The 15,071-nt window shown below is 38.1% G+C and overlaps 2 protein-coding genes across 3 annotated transcripts; one reads left to right on the forward strand and one right to left on the reverse strand.

Annotated features, from left to right (window-relative positions):
• Positions 1 to 461: 461 nt before the first annotated feature.
• LOC111443040 (F-box protein At-B) lies at positions 462 to 3,544 on the forward strand. The gene is made up of 4 exons (XM_023080645.1): positions 462 to 766; positions 850 to 1,058; positions 1,889 to 1,979; positions 2,111 to 3,544. Exons 1-4 carry the CDS (start codon positions 614 to 616, stop codon positions 3,479 to 3,481), a joined length of 1,824 nt encoding a protein of 607 aa, XP_022936413.1. The 5' UTR covers positions 462 to 613; the 3' UTR covers positions 3,482 to 3,544.
• Positions 3,545 to 5,566: 2,022 nt separating this feature from the next.
• LOC111443041 (COP9 signalosome complex subunit 6a-like) lies at positions 5,567 to 15,071 on the reverse strand. 2 transcript variants are annotated; one of them, XM_023080647.1, is made up of 10 exons: positions 14,496 to 15,071; positions 14,308 to 14,396; positions 9,422 to 9,515; positions 8,230 to 8,291; positions 8,057 to 8,135; positions 7,829 to 7,921; positions 7,487 to 7,587; positions 7,284 to 7,339; positions 6,022 to 6,130; positions 5,567 to 5,900 (listed from the first exon to the last, which is right to left on the reverse strand). In XM_023080647.1, exons 1-9 carry the CDS (start codon positions 14,818 to 14,820, stop codon positions 6,049 to 6,051), a joined length of 981 nt encoding a protein of 326 aa, XP_022936415.1. In that variant the 5' UTR covers positions 14,821 to 15,071; the 3' UTR covers positions 5,567 to 5,900; positions 6,022 to 6,048. The 2 variants fall into 2 exon arrangements, with proteins under 2 accessions (XP_022936415.1, XP_022936414.1); XM_023080646.1 differs by having other exon boundaries at positions 5,567 to 6,130.

A 15,071-nucleotide genomic window follows, 5' to 3' on the forward strand; every position in this document is an offset into this window, starting at 1 on the left:
ATTGTGGAGAGTCGTGTTCGTCTAATATGGTATCAGAGTCATGCCCTAAACTTAGTCGTGCCAATAGATTGGTAAATCCTCAAATGTCGAACAAAGGACTCCAAAAAGAAAAGAAGCCAAACCTCCTCGAAGGCATAGTAAAAAATGACTAAGACTCCAAAGGAGTCGAGCCTCGATTAAGGGAGACGTAATTTGTTCGAGAGGAGGTGTTGGATGATGAAAGTCCCATATCGGGCTAATTTAGGGAATGATCATTAAGCAAAGCCATGAAAGCTTACGCTTAAAGTGGACAATATCATACATTGTGGAGAGCAGTGTTCATCTAACGGATATCACTGATAAAAATAGATTATATTCATGTCTAACTAGATCTCGAACCCTTGTGGTTTAACTAAATCTTTTAAGGTTTTTTATTTTTAAAATCCATTAATAAGACTATAATTATGAGGGGAATTTTGATTGAAATTATAGGTTGAAAATATTCATCGATTAAGGTGGAAGGTTCAATCCCTCGAGATGTTGGAAGCTTGAAGAAGAACATGATTTTTGATTCATACGTTGCGCCGCCAGCGGAGATAAATTACAGAGGTGAAAAAGCTCGACGAAGAAGACAATGGCGTTGCAGAGATTCCCTCGCAGTATTCTAGTGGAGATCCTGTTGAAATTGGACCCCGAAACCCTCTGCTCCGTCGCCTGCGTCAGTAAAGCCCTACGATTCGCCGTCGTTGATGCCATTTCCTTTCTCTCCACTCTCCATCTTCCAATCGTACGTTAACATGCGTTTGTTTTTCTCAATAGTTGCTAAGCAATCGAGGCGAGATGTTTTGATGCTGAAATTTTCAATCGCAGGCTTTCTTTCCAGATTCGCGTACTCTGAAGACTGGCATTCTAGGTCGGTGTCGAGGCATGAGAAGCCTAACTGTTAATTGCCTTCGCCTTGATGATTCTTCTCTCGTGGATTTTCTTGGCCCTAATTTACTCGAGCTGAATTTGCTTTGCTGCTCTTCACTCTCTAGTAAATTCCTTGCTGAAGTAGGCAAACTTTGTCCCAATCTGAGGTGAAAATATCAGATATCTTCATATTTGGCAGTGCGATTGAATGAATCGAATGTTTTCTGTTCTTGTTCCTTTTTAGGGTTGGGATTCTGCTATTCTTTGTTTGATTACTTGTTTATTGTCTGTTTTTGAGGTAGAACTAAAATGCATCTGGTCTCTGTTGGATGGTGGAAGTCCCACGTCGGCTAATTTAGGGAATGATCATGGGTGTATAACACAAAGAATACTCTCTCTATTGGTATTGGCTTGAGAGCTTATGCTCAAAGTGGACAATATCATACCATTGTGGAGAGTCGTGTTCATCTAACATGGTATCAGAGCCATGCCCTAAACTTAGTCATGCCAATAGATTGGTAAATCCTCAAATGTCGAACAAAGGACTCCAACAGAAAAGGAGTCGAGCCTCCTCGAAGGCAGTAAAAAATGACTAAGACTCCTTACAGAAAAGGAGTCGAGCCTCCTCGAAGGCAGTAAAAAATGACTAAGACTCCTTACAAAAAAGGAGTCGAGCCTCCTCGAAGGCAGTAAAAAATGACTAAGACTCCTTACAAAAAAGGAGTCGAGCCTCCTCGAAGGCAGTAAAAAATGACTAAGACTCCAAAGGAGTCTAGCCTCGATTAAGGAGAGGCGTACTTTGTTCGCTAGGGAATGATCATACTCTCTCCATTGGTGTGAGACCTTTTGGGGGAGCCCAAAGCAAAGCCATGAGAGCTTATGCTCAAAATGGACAAAATCATACCATTGTGGAGAGTCGTGTTCGTCTAACAGTCTCTTGAATGTGTGGATCCCGTTTCTTTTTATGTATTTATGTGATTTATTCATGTTATGTTAGGGTTCTTGTGCTTGAATTGGCAGCTCAAGATGATTACGAAGAATTCAACAGAAACTTGGCTGAAATGCTCACAAGATGCTTGCTCTTGGATGTAAGTTGATACGATAATATATTCCTCTGGTTTAGTTCATCATTTCTTAACAATTTCCATTCTGCTTCGGTTCTTAAACAAAATTTTAACAATCATTGAGTAGTAATACCGTTTTTTTCGTCAAATGGTAGTCGATATCCTTAAAGATTCGAGGAGCAGGAAATGTTGAGGCTAATTCCTTTAGTGCTGTTGAAGCATTTCTTCCCAAAACCACCAAAACACTGAAGTTGAAGTCACTGCTTCATGATGATGCAATTTGCATCATAAACAAACTAAGAGATTCTGGGAACTCCTTAATCAACCCCTGTTCCAGAAACTTTGAATCTCCTTTATCTACAGGGTTAATGTTGCAGTGCTTGTCACTTACCTTGGATGTTATTTCTGATGAGTTGATTATGAGCATTGTTGACTCTCTTCCTTTTTTGGTAGAGCTTCACTTGGAAGACATGGCGAGCCCCGAACAATTGGTGCGCCGTGACTTGACCAATAGGGGACTTCATTCGTTGAGCACTTGTCATAACCTGAAATCACTGTCTCTAATGCGTGGTAGATATAATCACCAAGTCTCTTTCAAAAAGTTGAATGATATGGGTATGTTTCTCTTGTCTGAGGGTTGCAAAGGTCTCGAGTCGGTGAGATTCTGTGGATTCTCTAAAGTCAGCGATGCTGGATTTGCGTCGATCTTTCACTCGTGCAATAGGCTGAAAAAATTCGAGATTCGTAATGCATTATATTTGTCAGACCTGGCATTTGACGGGTTTGATGCCATTGGTTGCTTTGTGACAGAGTTGAGATTGTTTTCCTGTAGTCTCATAACTTGTGAATCTGTGAAGCATTTGGCCTACTCTACACGCTTGGAAGTCCTTGATCTATGTGGCTGCAAGAGCATATCAGATTCTTGCCTTGATTCCATTTCCACTTTGTGCCATTTATCATCATTGATTCTAACTGCAACTGATGTAACCGACTTAGGTTTATCTGTTCTTGGTCAGGGAAGGCCACCCATCGTACGATTGTCTCTTCGAAGTTGTAAGAGAGTAACCGACGAAGGAATCTATCGATTGTTTCATGGTGGCGGGACAGTGAGCAAGACGTTGTCTGTCTTGGATATTGGACACATTTCAGGCATAACTGATAGAGCAATCCAAATAATTGCTTCTGTTGGTGTCGGTATTACCGAGTTGTGCATCAGATCTTGCTTCCATGTGACCGATTCTTCGGTGGAAGCTTTGGCGATGAAGAAACATTTCGAAGGTGAAGGTACGTCGCTTCGCAGACTCGATCTTTTTAATTGCATTGCTTTATCAATTGATGCTTGTAGGTCATTTAGGGAGCCTCTGTTTTCTGGGTTACAATGGCTAGGAATAGGCAATACTCGTTTGAGTAGTGATGGAAATGTTGGTTTAGTTAAGTTTTGTTCCAAACGACCTTGGTTGGCATTGTGTTTGGAAGGCTGTGAAGTTGGATGCCATGATGGATGGCAATTCCATAGATCAAAATGATTATGTTGGATGGATGGAAATATAGTATTACGTTGGAATGATATTTGAATTATGTGCAAGATATATGAGAGCCTTTAGCTGTTTTTTAGCTACTATTGTTTAAAAATTTTCCATTTAGTGTCTTATTGGGCTTTCCCTTAGGGCTAAAACGCGTCTGCTAGGGTAAGGTTTCTACCCCCTTATAAATAGTGTTTTGTTCTCCTCCCCAACCAATGTGGGACATCACAATCCACAGGCTTCCCCTCAAGGCTTTAAAACGCGTCTGCTAGGGGAAAGTTTCACACCCTTATAAATGGTGTTTTGTTCTCCTCCCCAACCAATGTGGGACATCATAATCCACGGGCTACCCCTCAAGGGTTTAAAACGCGTATGCTAGGGGAAGGTTTCCACACCCTTATACATGGTGTTTTGTTCTCCTCCCCAATCAATGTGGGACATCACAATCCATTCCTCTTCGAGGCCTAGTGTCCTCGCTGGCACTCGTTCTTTTCTCCAATTGATGTGGAACTGCCACGAAATCCACCCCCTTTCGTGGCCCAGCGTCCTTACTGGCACATCGCCTTGTGTCTCCCCCCCTTCGGGGAATAGCGAGAAGGCTGACACATCGTCCAGTGTCTGACTCTAATACGATTTGTAACTGCCCAGACCCACCGCTAGCAGATATTGTTCCTCTTTAGGCTTTCCCTTTCCGGCTTTCCCTCAAGCCTTTAAAACGCGTCGGTTAAGGGAAGGTTTCCACACCCTTATAAATGGGCTTTTGTTCTCCTTCCCAACTAACATGGGACATCACACTTATGTTTTATCATTATTCAATTATACTCCACGCGTTGAGTGTTAAAGTTGATTGATAATATTGAGTGAGTTAGGAAGATGAGAAATTATGAGAAATTATGGCATCTAAATCAAAGAGAAGCTGGAATTTCTCTCAACTTCCTAGAAATTTATAGGATGAATTATAAGATAGTCTCATTAGTCTTTTAAACGTGAAGCTAGAGCCCCTTTCATTAGCTGAATGCCTCTGTAAAATGAACCTCTTTTTTGTGGTAAATTGAAAAAGTGTAGCTGCACTAGGATGAGTTCTTTCGTGTTACATACTACCGTTCAAGAGATTACAAGTTTGAATTATCCACGTGTTTAACTAAAGAAAAAAACAGAAGAAAAAGTGAAACAAACTTAGTCCAAGTAAGTTCTGTACCGATCGTCGTAACACATAAAGAGTATTTTCTACCCAACATTAATGAGTTCTTAATTGATTTATTTTGAATGAATGTGCATAGAAATAGAGCTCTTCATAATTTTTTTTTTTTTTTTTCTGAGGCAAACATAGAAATAAAGCTACATTAGTTAAACAAACATGCATGGAAGGAGTGCATATTTGAGCTCAATGCATGAAGCTTTTCAAGGGAAAAACTACGCTTAGTTAAATGACATTAAAAATCATTCCCGTTTGGGACAAATGTAACAACATGGTGCAACAGAAAAATTAAACATGATATTCTGACGCATTTTATCATCAATATTTTAAAGGGAAAATAATGGTCTTTGACTCCTAATATTTGCTGGGTTTCATTGTCAATTTTGGCTCCTACAAACTCTACTATACATTTCTAACCACATTCTGTAAGACCCTTTTACCTCTTCCTTCTCCAAGCTCGGGATATAGAAGAAGGAACCACAGGTTTTATTACGGAACTTCACAATCACTTTTTTGAATCTTTTGTTTCATTTCTTCACGAACAATCACTTCTTTTTTTGTTTCATTTCTTTGAGAACAATCACACTTCTTTTATTAGGAATCTAATTGTAAAACATGTTGAATCACACCTTATAGTATTACTATCTCAATCTTAAACATTAGTTACAATTTTTAACTCTAAAAAAAGTCCATTCACAATATCATTAAATAAAATATTCTCAAATTTCAACTACGTTATGAAAATCTGAGTTTTAGTTATCAACAGTTAGTTGTTCTTTGATTAATCTAATTTTATTTAAATTAAAATTTATATATATCTCGTTAAAATTAGCAAGTAAATTAACTGAAAATAATCGAAGGGCAGAAGTTGCTACACGCTTGTTTAAGTATAAGGTCCACGGTAATAAAATTGAAAGTTTACGATAAAAACTGATACGAGAATTTTTACACAACTCACAAAGAAAAATACTTCTCCATCATAAGATCTGAATGTAGATAGGTGGAGAGTAATATGCATCTTAAAACAGGGAGAAGTATCAAATGATGATTTAAGGAAGTTAAGTCGACTCGACTGGTCTACCCTTTTGAGGAGGGCTTGCCTATTAATCTCTCTCGAATTACATACTGCATCCTCTAGAGCTAAACTGTGTCCTCATATGTGTAACAGATGGCCTTATGTAGAGGGAAAGGGAGGGAAATCATGCATGTTCAAACCATTTTTCACTTCTACAGCATCCATACATAGGAATTAAGAGCAAAAAACAAAACAAAACAAAAGAGATAGTAATTCCTATATCATGCTTTCAGAACCACTCAAATCCTAGCAGTATCATCGGAGTAGTACCTGAACTTTCTGTTGGCAGTTGGGCTTTCATATAAAAACTGTTCGGCCACCTCTTCGACTATGTCGGTCGTATGCAGTGTTGAACTTTTCGATCAGCTCGTTCATTATACTGGAAAGTAAGTGTTGGGTGTGAGGTGAGGAGAGGAAAAAGAACAGTGCGAACGGATAAGACAAGAATCAATGCTAGGACAACGCATAGGGTAATATACTATCAACTTAGTGCTCGACATTCTCACAATAGTAGTATACTCTCAAGGGAAAGTTTGATAATTACTGGTATGCATGCAAAACCAAGGAGAAAGAAGCACAAATGCTCCAAAAAGAAGTACAGTTAACTTATCCATCAACCAGATAACTTGAAATTGGCCAATTAAGAATGCTGCCCCTTAGTTACATTAGTAGAGGATCAGCTTATATATAGTCTTCCCTCATTCTTGTTCGTTTTTCTTTCACTCGGTAAATAGGGAAGGGCCGAAGAAGAATCAACCTTTTTTTTTTCACTAAAAGGAAGGAGTTTTGAACTTTTATAAATGTAAAAGCAAATATCAGTTGGAAGAGGTAAATGTACAGCGTACATATTTGCAAAAGCAGGCTCTACATGTACACATGCATGGACGCATTTTAGGGACAAGATCCCAACTACGTAATGCTTGATAACATTAGAAAAATTATACAAGCTACCAACACTAAGAGTATGAGCGTGCATCCACATTGAACATTCATTCAATATAGACATACTCAAGTACACTCAACATGCAATCTAGAACGTAAGTTTCTCCCTTCCAAATTCAAACATACTTGGAATGAAGAAAATATACATAAGGAAATGAGATAATTGATAAATTTTCAATTTGACTAGCATAAGTCGAAAAAGATACATTTTAGTAACTAAAAAATCCACTTAAACCAATGATGTGACGAGTAAAGATGTGGGAAATGAATTTGAGACGACAGCTTTTTGTTTGTGAGATCATCGTTGGGGAAATAGTAAATTTCCTTAAATTGACAATTAGAATGTAAAAAAAATGTTTAAATCTGATATCACATAAGCTTTGAAAAAGTCAAAATGGGTAGAAATGTTTACAAATACTGCTCTCTAAAAAACGTACTTTGTTTACCACGCACTTGGCATTTCCAGGGTATCGATTCTATTTTTCGAGATCATATGATACTGAGCATATGTTTGTGATTCTAATCTAGTTAGCAGCCACATACAGAGTATTCCACATCTAAAGTATACAATATGATCAGAAATATCATACCTTGAGCAATTAGTGGACATAGCTAGATATGTAATCAACATTGTGTCATTATAGTCCTGAAAGGAGGGACATATTATGGAAGTAAGAATAACTAGTCACAGAATCAAAGTAATGTCTAAATTTTTGGTGCAAACATTTAAATTTTAACTGCAGGAAAAACCAGGGCCAGGGAAATAACATGTGAGATGCGCGATAGCACTCACCATCAAGAAATCGTCTTGAAACTTTATAGATTCAGTAACCGGCAATCTTCTGAGCAAACTTGACACTTGTCTTAGTAAGGAACTCTCCATGGGAACATCCCCTGATACAAAGAATAACAGATAGAAAATATCAATCTCAAATTGAGCCATTTAATGACAAGTTTCAGGAAGAATTCACAAGCTCGTTAGAACCACTCAATGTAGCACTCGTGTTCTGACAATCATCAGAAATCAGAGCCTAACCACAACTGATAAAAAGGAAAGGAATAACCACCCTGGCCTTTTATACCCTAAAATTTTTCATCATAAACATTTTTATGCATAGTACAGAAAAGAAAATACCATTTTGCATTGCCAGAAGATAACTGTGAAGTATCCTGATCCTGCTGTTTAGCATTTTGATGGCACTGTGAATGCCCGCAAGGTGAGCAGCCACTACATTGAAGACAAAATTTCTCTCATTATAAACATATCAATAACATATCAAATCATAATAATTTTCTTTCTGGCAGTAAGAAATAACGAGGTTTAACCCCCGATTGAAATACAAAGAGGTATTGGATCACTCACGTTGAGTAGCAGCAGAGCCTCCGTCAGATGGTTTCAAATGCGCAACATGATCAACAGAAATTCGCTCAGCTTCTACTGTCTTCAAAGAGTAAGAACAGGAAAATTTGCGAGAAACTCAATAACCGGAATTGCAACAAGTTTGAAGGACTCAAGGAGAGACCAAGCAAACAAACCTCTATGGTGTAACTTGAACGAACAAAAATTAGCTGGGGAATCCCTTCAATAACATGTAGCTCTATAGTTGTAGAAACCACAAACAAAAAACAAGAGTTAATACCAGCATGCAAACAATTTTTTTCTCAATCTTTTTCTAGTGGAATTTTACCATGGGAATATTGTGGTAACGAGTATTTAAGAGCAAGACAAGTAATTTTCATTGGGGTGCACAAAAACAAAACCTACGTCCACTTAGGCCACCTCATGACAATCACCCTAGAAGGCATTTGGTTAAAATAGCTTTCTAAGAGCCCAAATTTTTTATTTTTTACTCATAATTATCTTGCCTGTCCCCTCTATATCAAAATCTAACAATCAATTTAGACAGTAAATGCCGTGACTGCGCACACCCTTGTGACCTGCCACATGCAATATGTTGTTTTCTATGTGACATCTCTAAATTGAGGACAAGATGAAAATGTTTCGAGTTTTGAACAAATGTCCCCCTGAAGGTGAAATTGGGTGGATTGGGTGATAAATGCAACAAATTGTAAGCCGGGCATTTAAAAAGTCAAAGTTTCACATTCTCTTCTCAAATATATACATACATATATATATATAAATATATAATCCATATTATACACCAAATATATATTTCTTATCTTAGAAGTATTTTAGCCCAAAAGACAAATACCATATCACCAGCATTCCAGAGTTTTCCTCTTGGCCATATACGGATAGTTCTTTCCTAACAGTTCCAGTTCCCCAGAAAACAGCTTACTAAAGCTTGGAATACTTCCCAATTTCTTTTGATCGAAACTTCACATAGAATGGATCAATTGCCAAGAACTCTGTTACTATCCTTGAACTTGTGACCATCCAAGAGAAAAGTTATTAACTTCTTGATGCTTCCCAACATGATAGTGAATGCCAAAAGATTATTTAAAAAGAAAAGAAAAAAAAAAAAAAAGTAAAAAACCAGGGTTTCAGAATAAGATGACAATTCCTGAGTATATGAAAACCAAACTATGCGCACTAATATGCACCACCAAGGAAATCATGGATGATATACCTGAGAAGTGGCATGAGAATGATGAAGACAAATGATCATATAACCAAAGAAATTTATTGATAACACAAATAGTTTAGAAATTGAAGTACTGCGACAAAAACCATGTAAAGAAGAAGAAAAGAAACAAGACATATTACCACTCTCATAAATCGTGACTGGGAGATCCTTTTGGGCATGATTAATTGAAGGATTGAGAAGAACATAGACAGGGCTTTCATTGATATCCATCAACTGTTAAGTCAGAAAGCTCGTCAAAATTAACAGAAGTAGAATTGTATCCATTACCATATTCTAATTTTCCATCCAAGATAACAGATACAATTACGTCTATCAAACTATATACTTTCTCTTGTTCAAGTAAGAAATTGAATTTCAACATTGAATGCTAATACATAAACTAAGCTACCCATCCTCCCAAAGACGGCTAGGAAGATTACAAAGAACCTTCAATTGCCTTTGAACAGAGTTAGAGAACAAGCATATTATAAAAATATCTTTGAGAGAATAGAACTGGATAAAGGCTGGCCTTCAGAAGTTTTTTATCATACCATAACATTCAATGTGGCACCTTATCATAAAAGACAAAGAAAAAGGAAAAAAAAATATGTGAACATATTCTGAACTCTAGTAAATAAATAAATTTCCAAAGAGTAAAGACTGGAAAACATCGGCCAGTAAACTAGAAACTTCTCTGTAAAATGGATGCTAATATAGTGGCATGACACTACCTTCATTAAGCCCACCCCTAACTCCTGTCAACCCCCCAACCCTCAAGGGAAAGGGTTATAATACTACTGCAGCAAAACTCTTTTGCATAGCCTTCAGGAAAAGTCATCAAGCAAGGGGATGAACCCTATCACCAATGCTCTCTCATTCTATGAACTTGTGATTTTAAAGGCATTTGAATGTTTGCGTGCTTTTTTCACCGTTAACCAATCAGAAAAGGTAGAATAGGAAGTTCCTATTAGAACAAACATACCTAAAAATAGAAATCTTAGTGCCAAATTACAAAACTTTTGAGTGACCTTCACAAACTAGAATCATCGGTCATATATGTTGCAGGTCTAAATTAGCTTGTTGTTTTTCTTATTAATTTTTAAAGAGGTACATGTGCCTTTTATATAATACAAAAAGCCTAACTAAACCCCTAGATAGCAAGTAACAATAAATTTAAATAAATCCCTAGATACTAAGTAATAATAGAGATAGATTAGGGAGGTCGTCTACTTCCCATACTTAATGGTATTACACAAATATCTCCTAACTTAAGGCTAATCCTTCAACACTCCCCCTAAGCTGAGTAATAGGTATCATTCATTCATAGCTTGGATACTAACTCATGATGTAGTAAGCTATGAAGTCCTTTTGTCAGCAGATCTGTCAGTTGAAGTTGTGAGAACACATAACTCATGCATGCTATCCCCTTAGAGCACTTCCACAGGCATTACTTGCATCTCTCGTGCTCACCCCTCTTGGAGCACTTCCATAGGCATTACTTGTCTCTCTCGTGCTCACTCCTCTTGGAGCACTTCCATGGACGTCACTAGTCTCTCTCATGCTCACTCTTAGAGTACTTCCACGGGCGTTGTTTGCGTCTCTAGTGCTCACTTCTCAAGTAGCGGCTTTTCTTAAGGTACCATCCGGGAGTCCTGCCTTGACGGAATTGGAGATCTTAGTTCTATCCCCTCCTTTTCTTCCTCCAGCACCTTGGTTCCCTCCATTATTAAATACTTCAAATATGAATCTCAGAATTTGATGATTTGTGATGATAATTGGAAGAACGTTTTGAGATTTTTCTTGACATGATGATGAAATAATCAAAAGGGAAGAAAAATAAATCCTATTTCCCATTTGAAGTATGATATATTATATTATGGACCTCCTTGCTACTTGGACCTTCCTTAAAATTCTGGATTCTCAACCAGTTGAGTGCCAAAATTGCTGCTCAAACTTCTAGTGGAAATGGGCTACACACATGAAACTGCAACATCTACTTCAAGTTTCTGCTTCATTTATGAATATCACAACCTTATGCGAGTGATTGTTAGGATGAGGTTGTTTTTCCTCTATTACAATAATATTTGAAAGGACCTTGTTCTTCCTCTATTGCTGGTTGGAATAGTGGAATGTGTGTCCGAATGGTGTACCAGATGAATTAGTAGTGAGGGCTTGTTGGATTTGCTCACTAAGTGGAATTAGAATAGTGGAGTAGCGGAATGCACGGATGATTTGCAGAATAGTGTAAATAGGTTTGTTGGGTGGGTTGCTGGGTGGAATGTGTGAGAAAGTGTGATTAACTTGCTTCTTCAGTAGAGGACTTGCAAGCGGTGAATCAATTGCGATTAGTTCTTTTGGGCTTTCAATTACTTTTTCTGAGCTTGCAAGTAGAGATATCAATTTTACCTACGGGCCCCCGCCCCGAATGAGGAAGGGATCCCCCATTTAGACAGGGAATGGGGAATATTTTTTCCCCATTAGATAAATGGGGCAGGGGACAATATTATATTCTCCATCCTTGCCCCCACCCAATTCCCCCTTCCGCTTAATTATAAATATATATTTCTTTTTTCCCTGGACAGCTGAGAGATAGAAGAAGATTTAGTTTGATGGTTCAAAGTTTTCAGAGAGGGTATGGTAGGAATACAAATGAAACATTCCTTTGCCCTCACACAGAGAGCCAAGAGAACTAAAAATAAGAACTTCAGACCAATTACCTAGTTACTAATTTCCACAAGATAAACTAACTAAGGCATTGGTAGAAAGAAGAGAAAGGTGCTTCCTAGTTCCATTCTCTACTCCCCAAAGGACTGAGGTGGCGGTGGGAGGCCAAGGTTAAGGTTTGAGAAGGGGAGGGAGGGAGGGAGGGAGGGAGGGAGCTTTGTGTAGTGATCATAATCTTATCTTTACTCTGAACATATCAATAGATCCTAACAATACCATTCTTTCATTCGACACTTAAATAACAACGCAAGAAATCCATTCTCCACAGTAGACCTCCCATCTAAATTTGATGAGCATTGAGCTAGTTGAAAGTCACACTTTGTAAACCCTCTTGATAAGAGGGTACTACTAAAAAGGCGATTGTCTTAGGCAAAAAGCTGTCAATAATCTAAGGTTAGGAAACCTAATAAAAAATACTGGAAATACATTCATCAGTTTCTTTTATGAGAAACTAGCTTTCATTGACATAGATAAAAAGGAAATACGGGCAATACAAAAACAAGCCCAAAAAAAAAATAGCCCACACATCCAATTGCAACAAAGGGCTCCAAGCCAAAAGAATCATACTAAACTAATAATTACAAAAAAAAAATTGTATTAACAGTGACCCACATGGATGAATCAAACCAAACGACGTGCCAAAGGTCCTCCCTAGATTGCTTAACCCCACGAAAAAAATTCTACTATTCCTATTCAGCCAAATGGTCCACAACAAAGTAAAAAACATTGAGATTGCCAAAAAGCCCTTTCTTTTGTCACGAAAGGGACAATTCAAGGCCACCTCCTCAAATATCAAACAACAACCTCTATTATGAGCAAGCGCAACCCCAACGGTCCTAAAAAATTTGTTCCACAAGGAGGTGACAAACACACCATCCCAAAATAAATAGTCAAGATCCTCTTCCTCTCGCCTGCAAAGGGCAGACCATTAAAGACACAACAAAACACCATGGAAGAAAGCCTCTAGATAAGATCAAGAGTACTCACTCTCCCATGCAAAACTTGCCATGCAAAAATAAAAAATCACTTCATAAGGAATTTTAACATTCTAAAGGGAGAAACACGTAGACCCTAAGGGGAAGAAGGGGCACAAAGAATCCAAACAAAGTAACTATGGGAAACGCCCTCAAGAGCTTTGGAAGGTAAGTCCAAGAGTCCTTCTCCCCAAAAGCATAGGAGATTGACAATCTCACAAGCCTCACGATCAAAAAGTGCACAACAACAAAGACAATGAAGAATTGTCAGAGGAAGGCAAGATAGAGAACATCAAGTGTAACATCTTCTCTGACAGGTGGTAAAGACTAGGGAACAAGGAACAGTAAGGTTTCTCTCCCACCGAACAATCCTCCTAGAAGTAGGTATTTGAACCATCCCTAATACAACCATTAATGAACTGAGAGAACAAAGGATATCCTAAAGCAATAGCAAACCATGCGCTCCTATAAAAACCCTTCTTATTGAAATTAGAGGGCATTATAGGAGTTCAAATTGTGTGATTCTAAGTAAAAGGAGTAAGAAATTGGGCTAAAAGTTGAGAAAATTGTTTTTCTTTGAAGGGAGTAAAACTACTAGCGGTGACTATGGAAGCGCTGTAAAGGGTCTTGAGAGTCTTTTCAAGGAAGCGATTGAGCAGGAAGATGGATCGAATTAAGTCAATTGGAATTCAATGTCAAACCTTGAGAGAAGGTTGGCCAGAGGATCAAAAAAATTGGCCATCAAAATACTGTCCTCTAATCTAATTGGAGTCTCTATCTTTAATTGGATTCTTTCATGGGCTTGTTTCTTTTTCCCCTCTCTCCTTGTATTCTTTCATTATTTTTTTCAACAAAAATTGTCTAGTCATCAAAAAAAAAATTATGGTGGTTCAAACACATAAGAGTGTACACGCATCCACAAACACATACGTATGCAGGGAGAGAGGCAGAAAAAAGTAATAGAGTTAATACTAAATCAATTGGACATCTTTTGAATCTCAGGTATGTATTTTTTTAATGAGAAACCAAGTTCTCATCACATCAAGAAGAATGAAAACAAATACAAGAACATACAAAAATTCATCCCCACAAAAGGAATTCAAACCCTAATTAAGAAAGAACAGACTCCAATCTAAAAGAAAACCTATCTAATAACTACGGAAGTCCGGTGAAACTAAGACTCACAATTCTCAGGTGCGCAAATAAAATTCTTTAGGAATTAAGAGTCCGTTTAAAATTTCAATAAGCGCAGTACACTTGAGAATGTGAAAGCCATGTAAACAACTCTGTGTCAAGATAGTAAGACAGCAGTTCAAATGGTAACTCACAGCCTTATGGATATGCATGTCAGACTCCAAGGCATCACTCCCAGTAGAATACCAACCCAAAATGTAGAAGTGGGGGAAAACTTTCTTATCTGCTCCAAACATGAGCGCAACTCAATCATCATAAACAACAAAATCAACACTAACCAAAAAGCGAAAGAAAAATGAAAGAGATGTCGGAAATTACTAACAGAGCTCTTGCTTCTTCTCAAGGAAAGTGCGGTCCAATGATTGAGTTTTGGGGTCATAAAGAAGCTCAAAGCTGTTAAAGATCTCAACTGTGCGGCCCCTCTGAACACCAACAACACAACCGTAAACCCTAGGTGCGGGAGGAGAAGTGGTAGGGTCCACAGAATCGGCTACATCGGCGTCATTACTCAAGGCGCAAGGAGATGGAGCTGAGCAGCAAGATGACGGAGGATTCATCTGAGACTTAACCCTAGTGTAGTGATCGGAAATGTTCACAATCACAAGAGGGTGCAGCTTGAATGTCAATCCGCTGCCAGAGGACGCCATGATCGATTGCAACAAAACAAGGAACAAACGATCGAGGATCCAAGATTTGCTTGACCTAGAAATCAAAACCAGAGAGAATGGAACACACAAAGTAGTGGATTCAACACTGTTTACCGAAATCTTCCAGTTCGTTATTCAATTCCCATCCATCATCAATGCTCTGTTTTCGGCAATCTCCGAAACTTTTCTGGAAGAAGCTGAAGAGAAAGTTCCCGTGCGCTTCGAAGCTTTACAGTTAACTCGTGCACATT

The sequence above is a fragment of the Cucurbita moschata genome, unplaced genomic scaffold, assembly GCF_002738365.1.
Source record: "Cucurbita moschata cultivar Rifu unplaced genomic scaffold, Cmos_1.0 Cmo_Scf00005, whole genome shotgun sequence".
Lineage (NCBI taxonomy): Eukaryota > Viridiplantae > Streptophyta > Magnoliopsida > Cucurbitales > Cucurbitaceae > Cucurbita > Cucurbita moschata.

Bases quoted from the DNA above. Each gene is read 5' to 3' on its own strand.
- LOC111443041 (XM_023080647.1), bottom strand. From the start codon at position 14,820: ATGGCGTCCTCTGGCAGCGGATTGACATTCAAGCTGCACCCTCTTGTG. The intron at 8,292-9,421 runs GTAATATGTCTT...CTACAACTATAG, and splicing joins AGTCACGATTTATGAGAGTG to AGCTACATGTTATTGAAGGG. The intron at 8,136-8,229 runs GTTTGTTTGCTT...TACTCTTTGAAG, and splicing joins GTTCAAGTTACACCATAGAG to ACAGTAGAAGCTGAGCGAAT.
- LOC111443040 (XM_023080645.1), top strand. From the start codon at position 614: ATGGCGTTGCAGAGATTCCCTCGCAGTATTCTAGTGGAGATCCTGTTG. The intron at 767-849 runs GTACGTTAACAT...TTTCAATCGCAG, and splicing joins CCACTCTCCATCTTCCAATC to GCTTTCTTTCCAGATTCGCG. The intron at 1,059-1,888 runs GTGAAAATATCA...ATGTTATGTTAG, and splicing joins AAACTTTGTCCCAATCTGAG to GGTTCTTGTGCTTGAATTGG.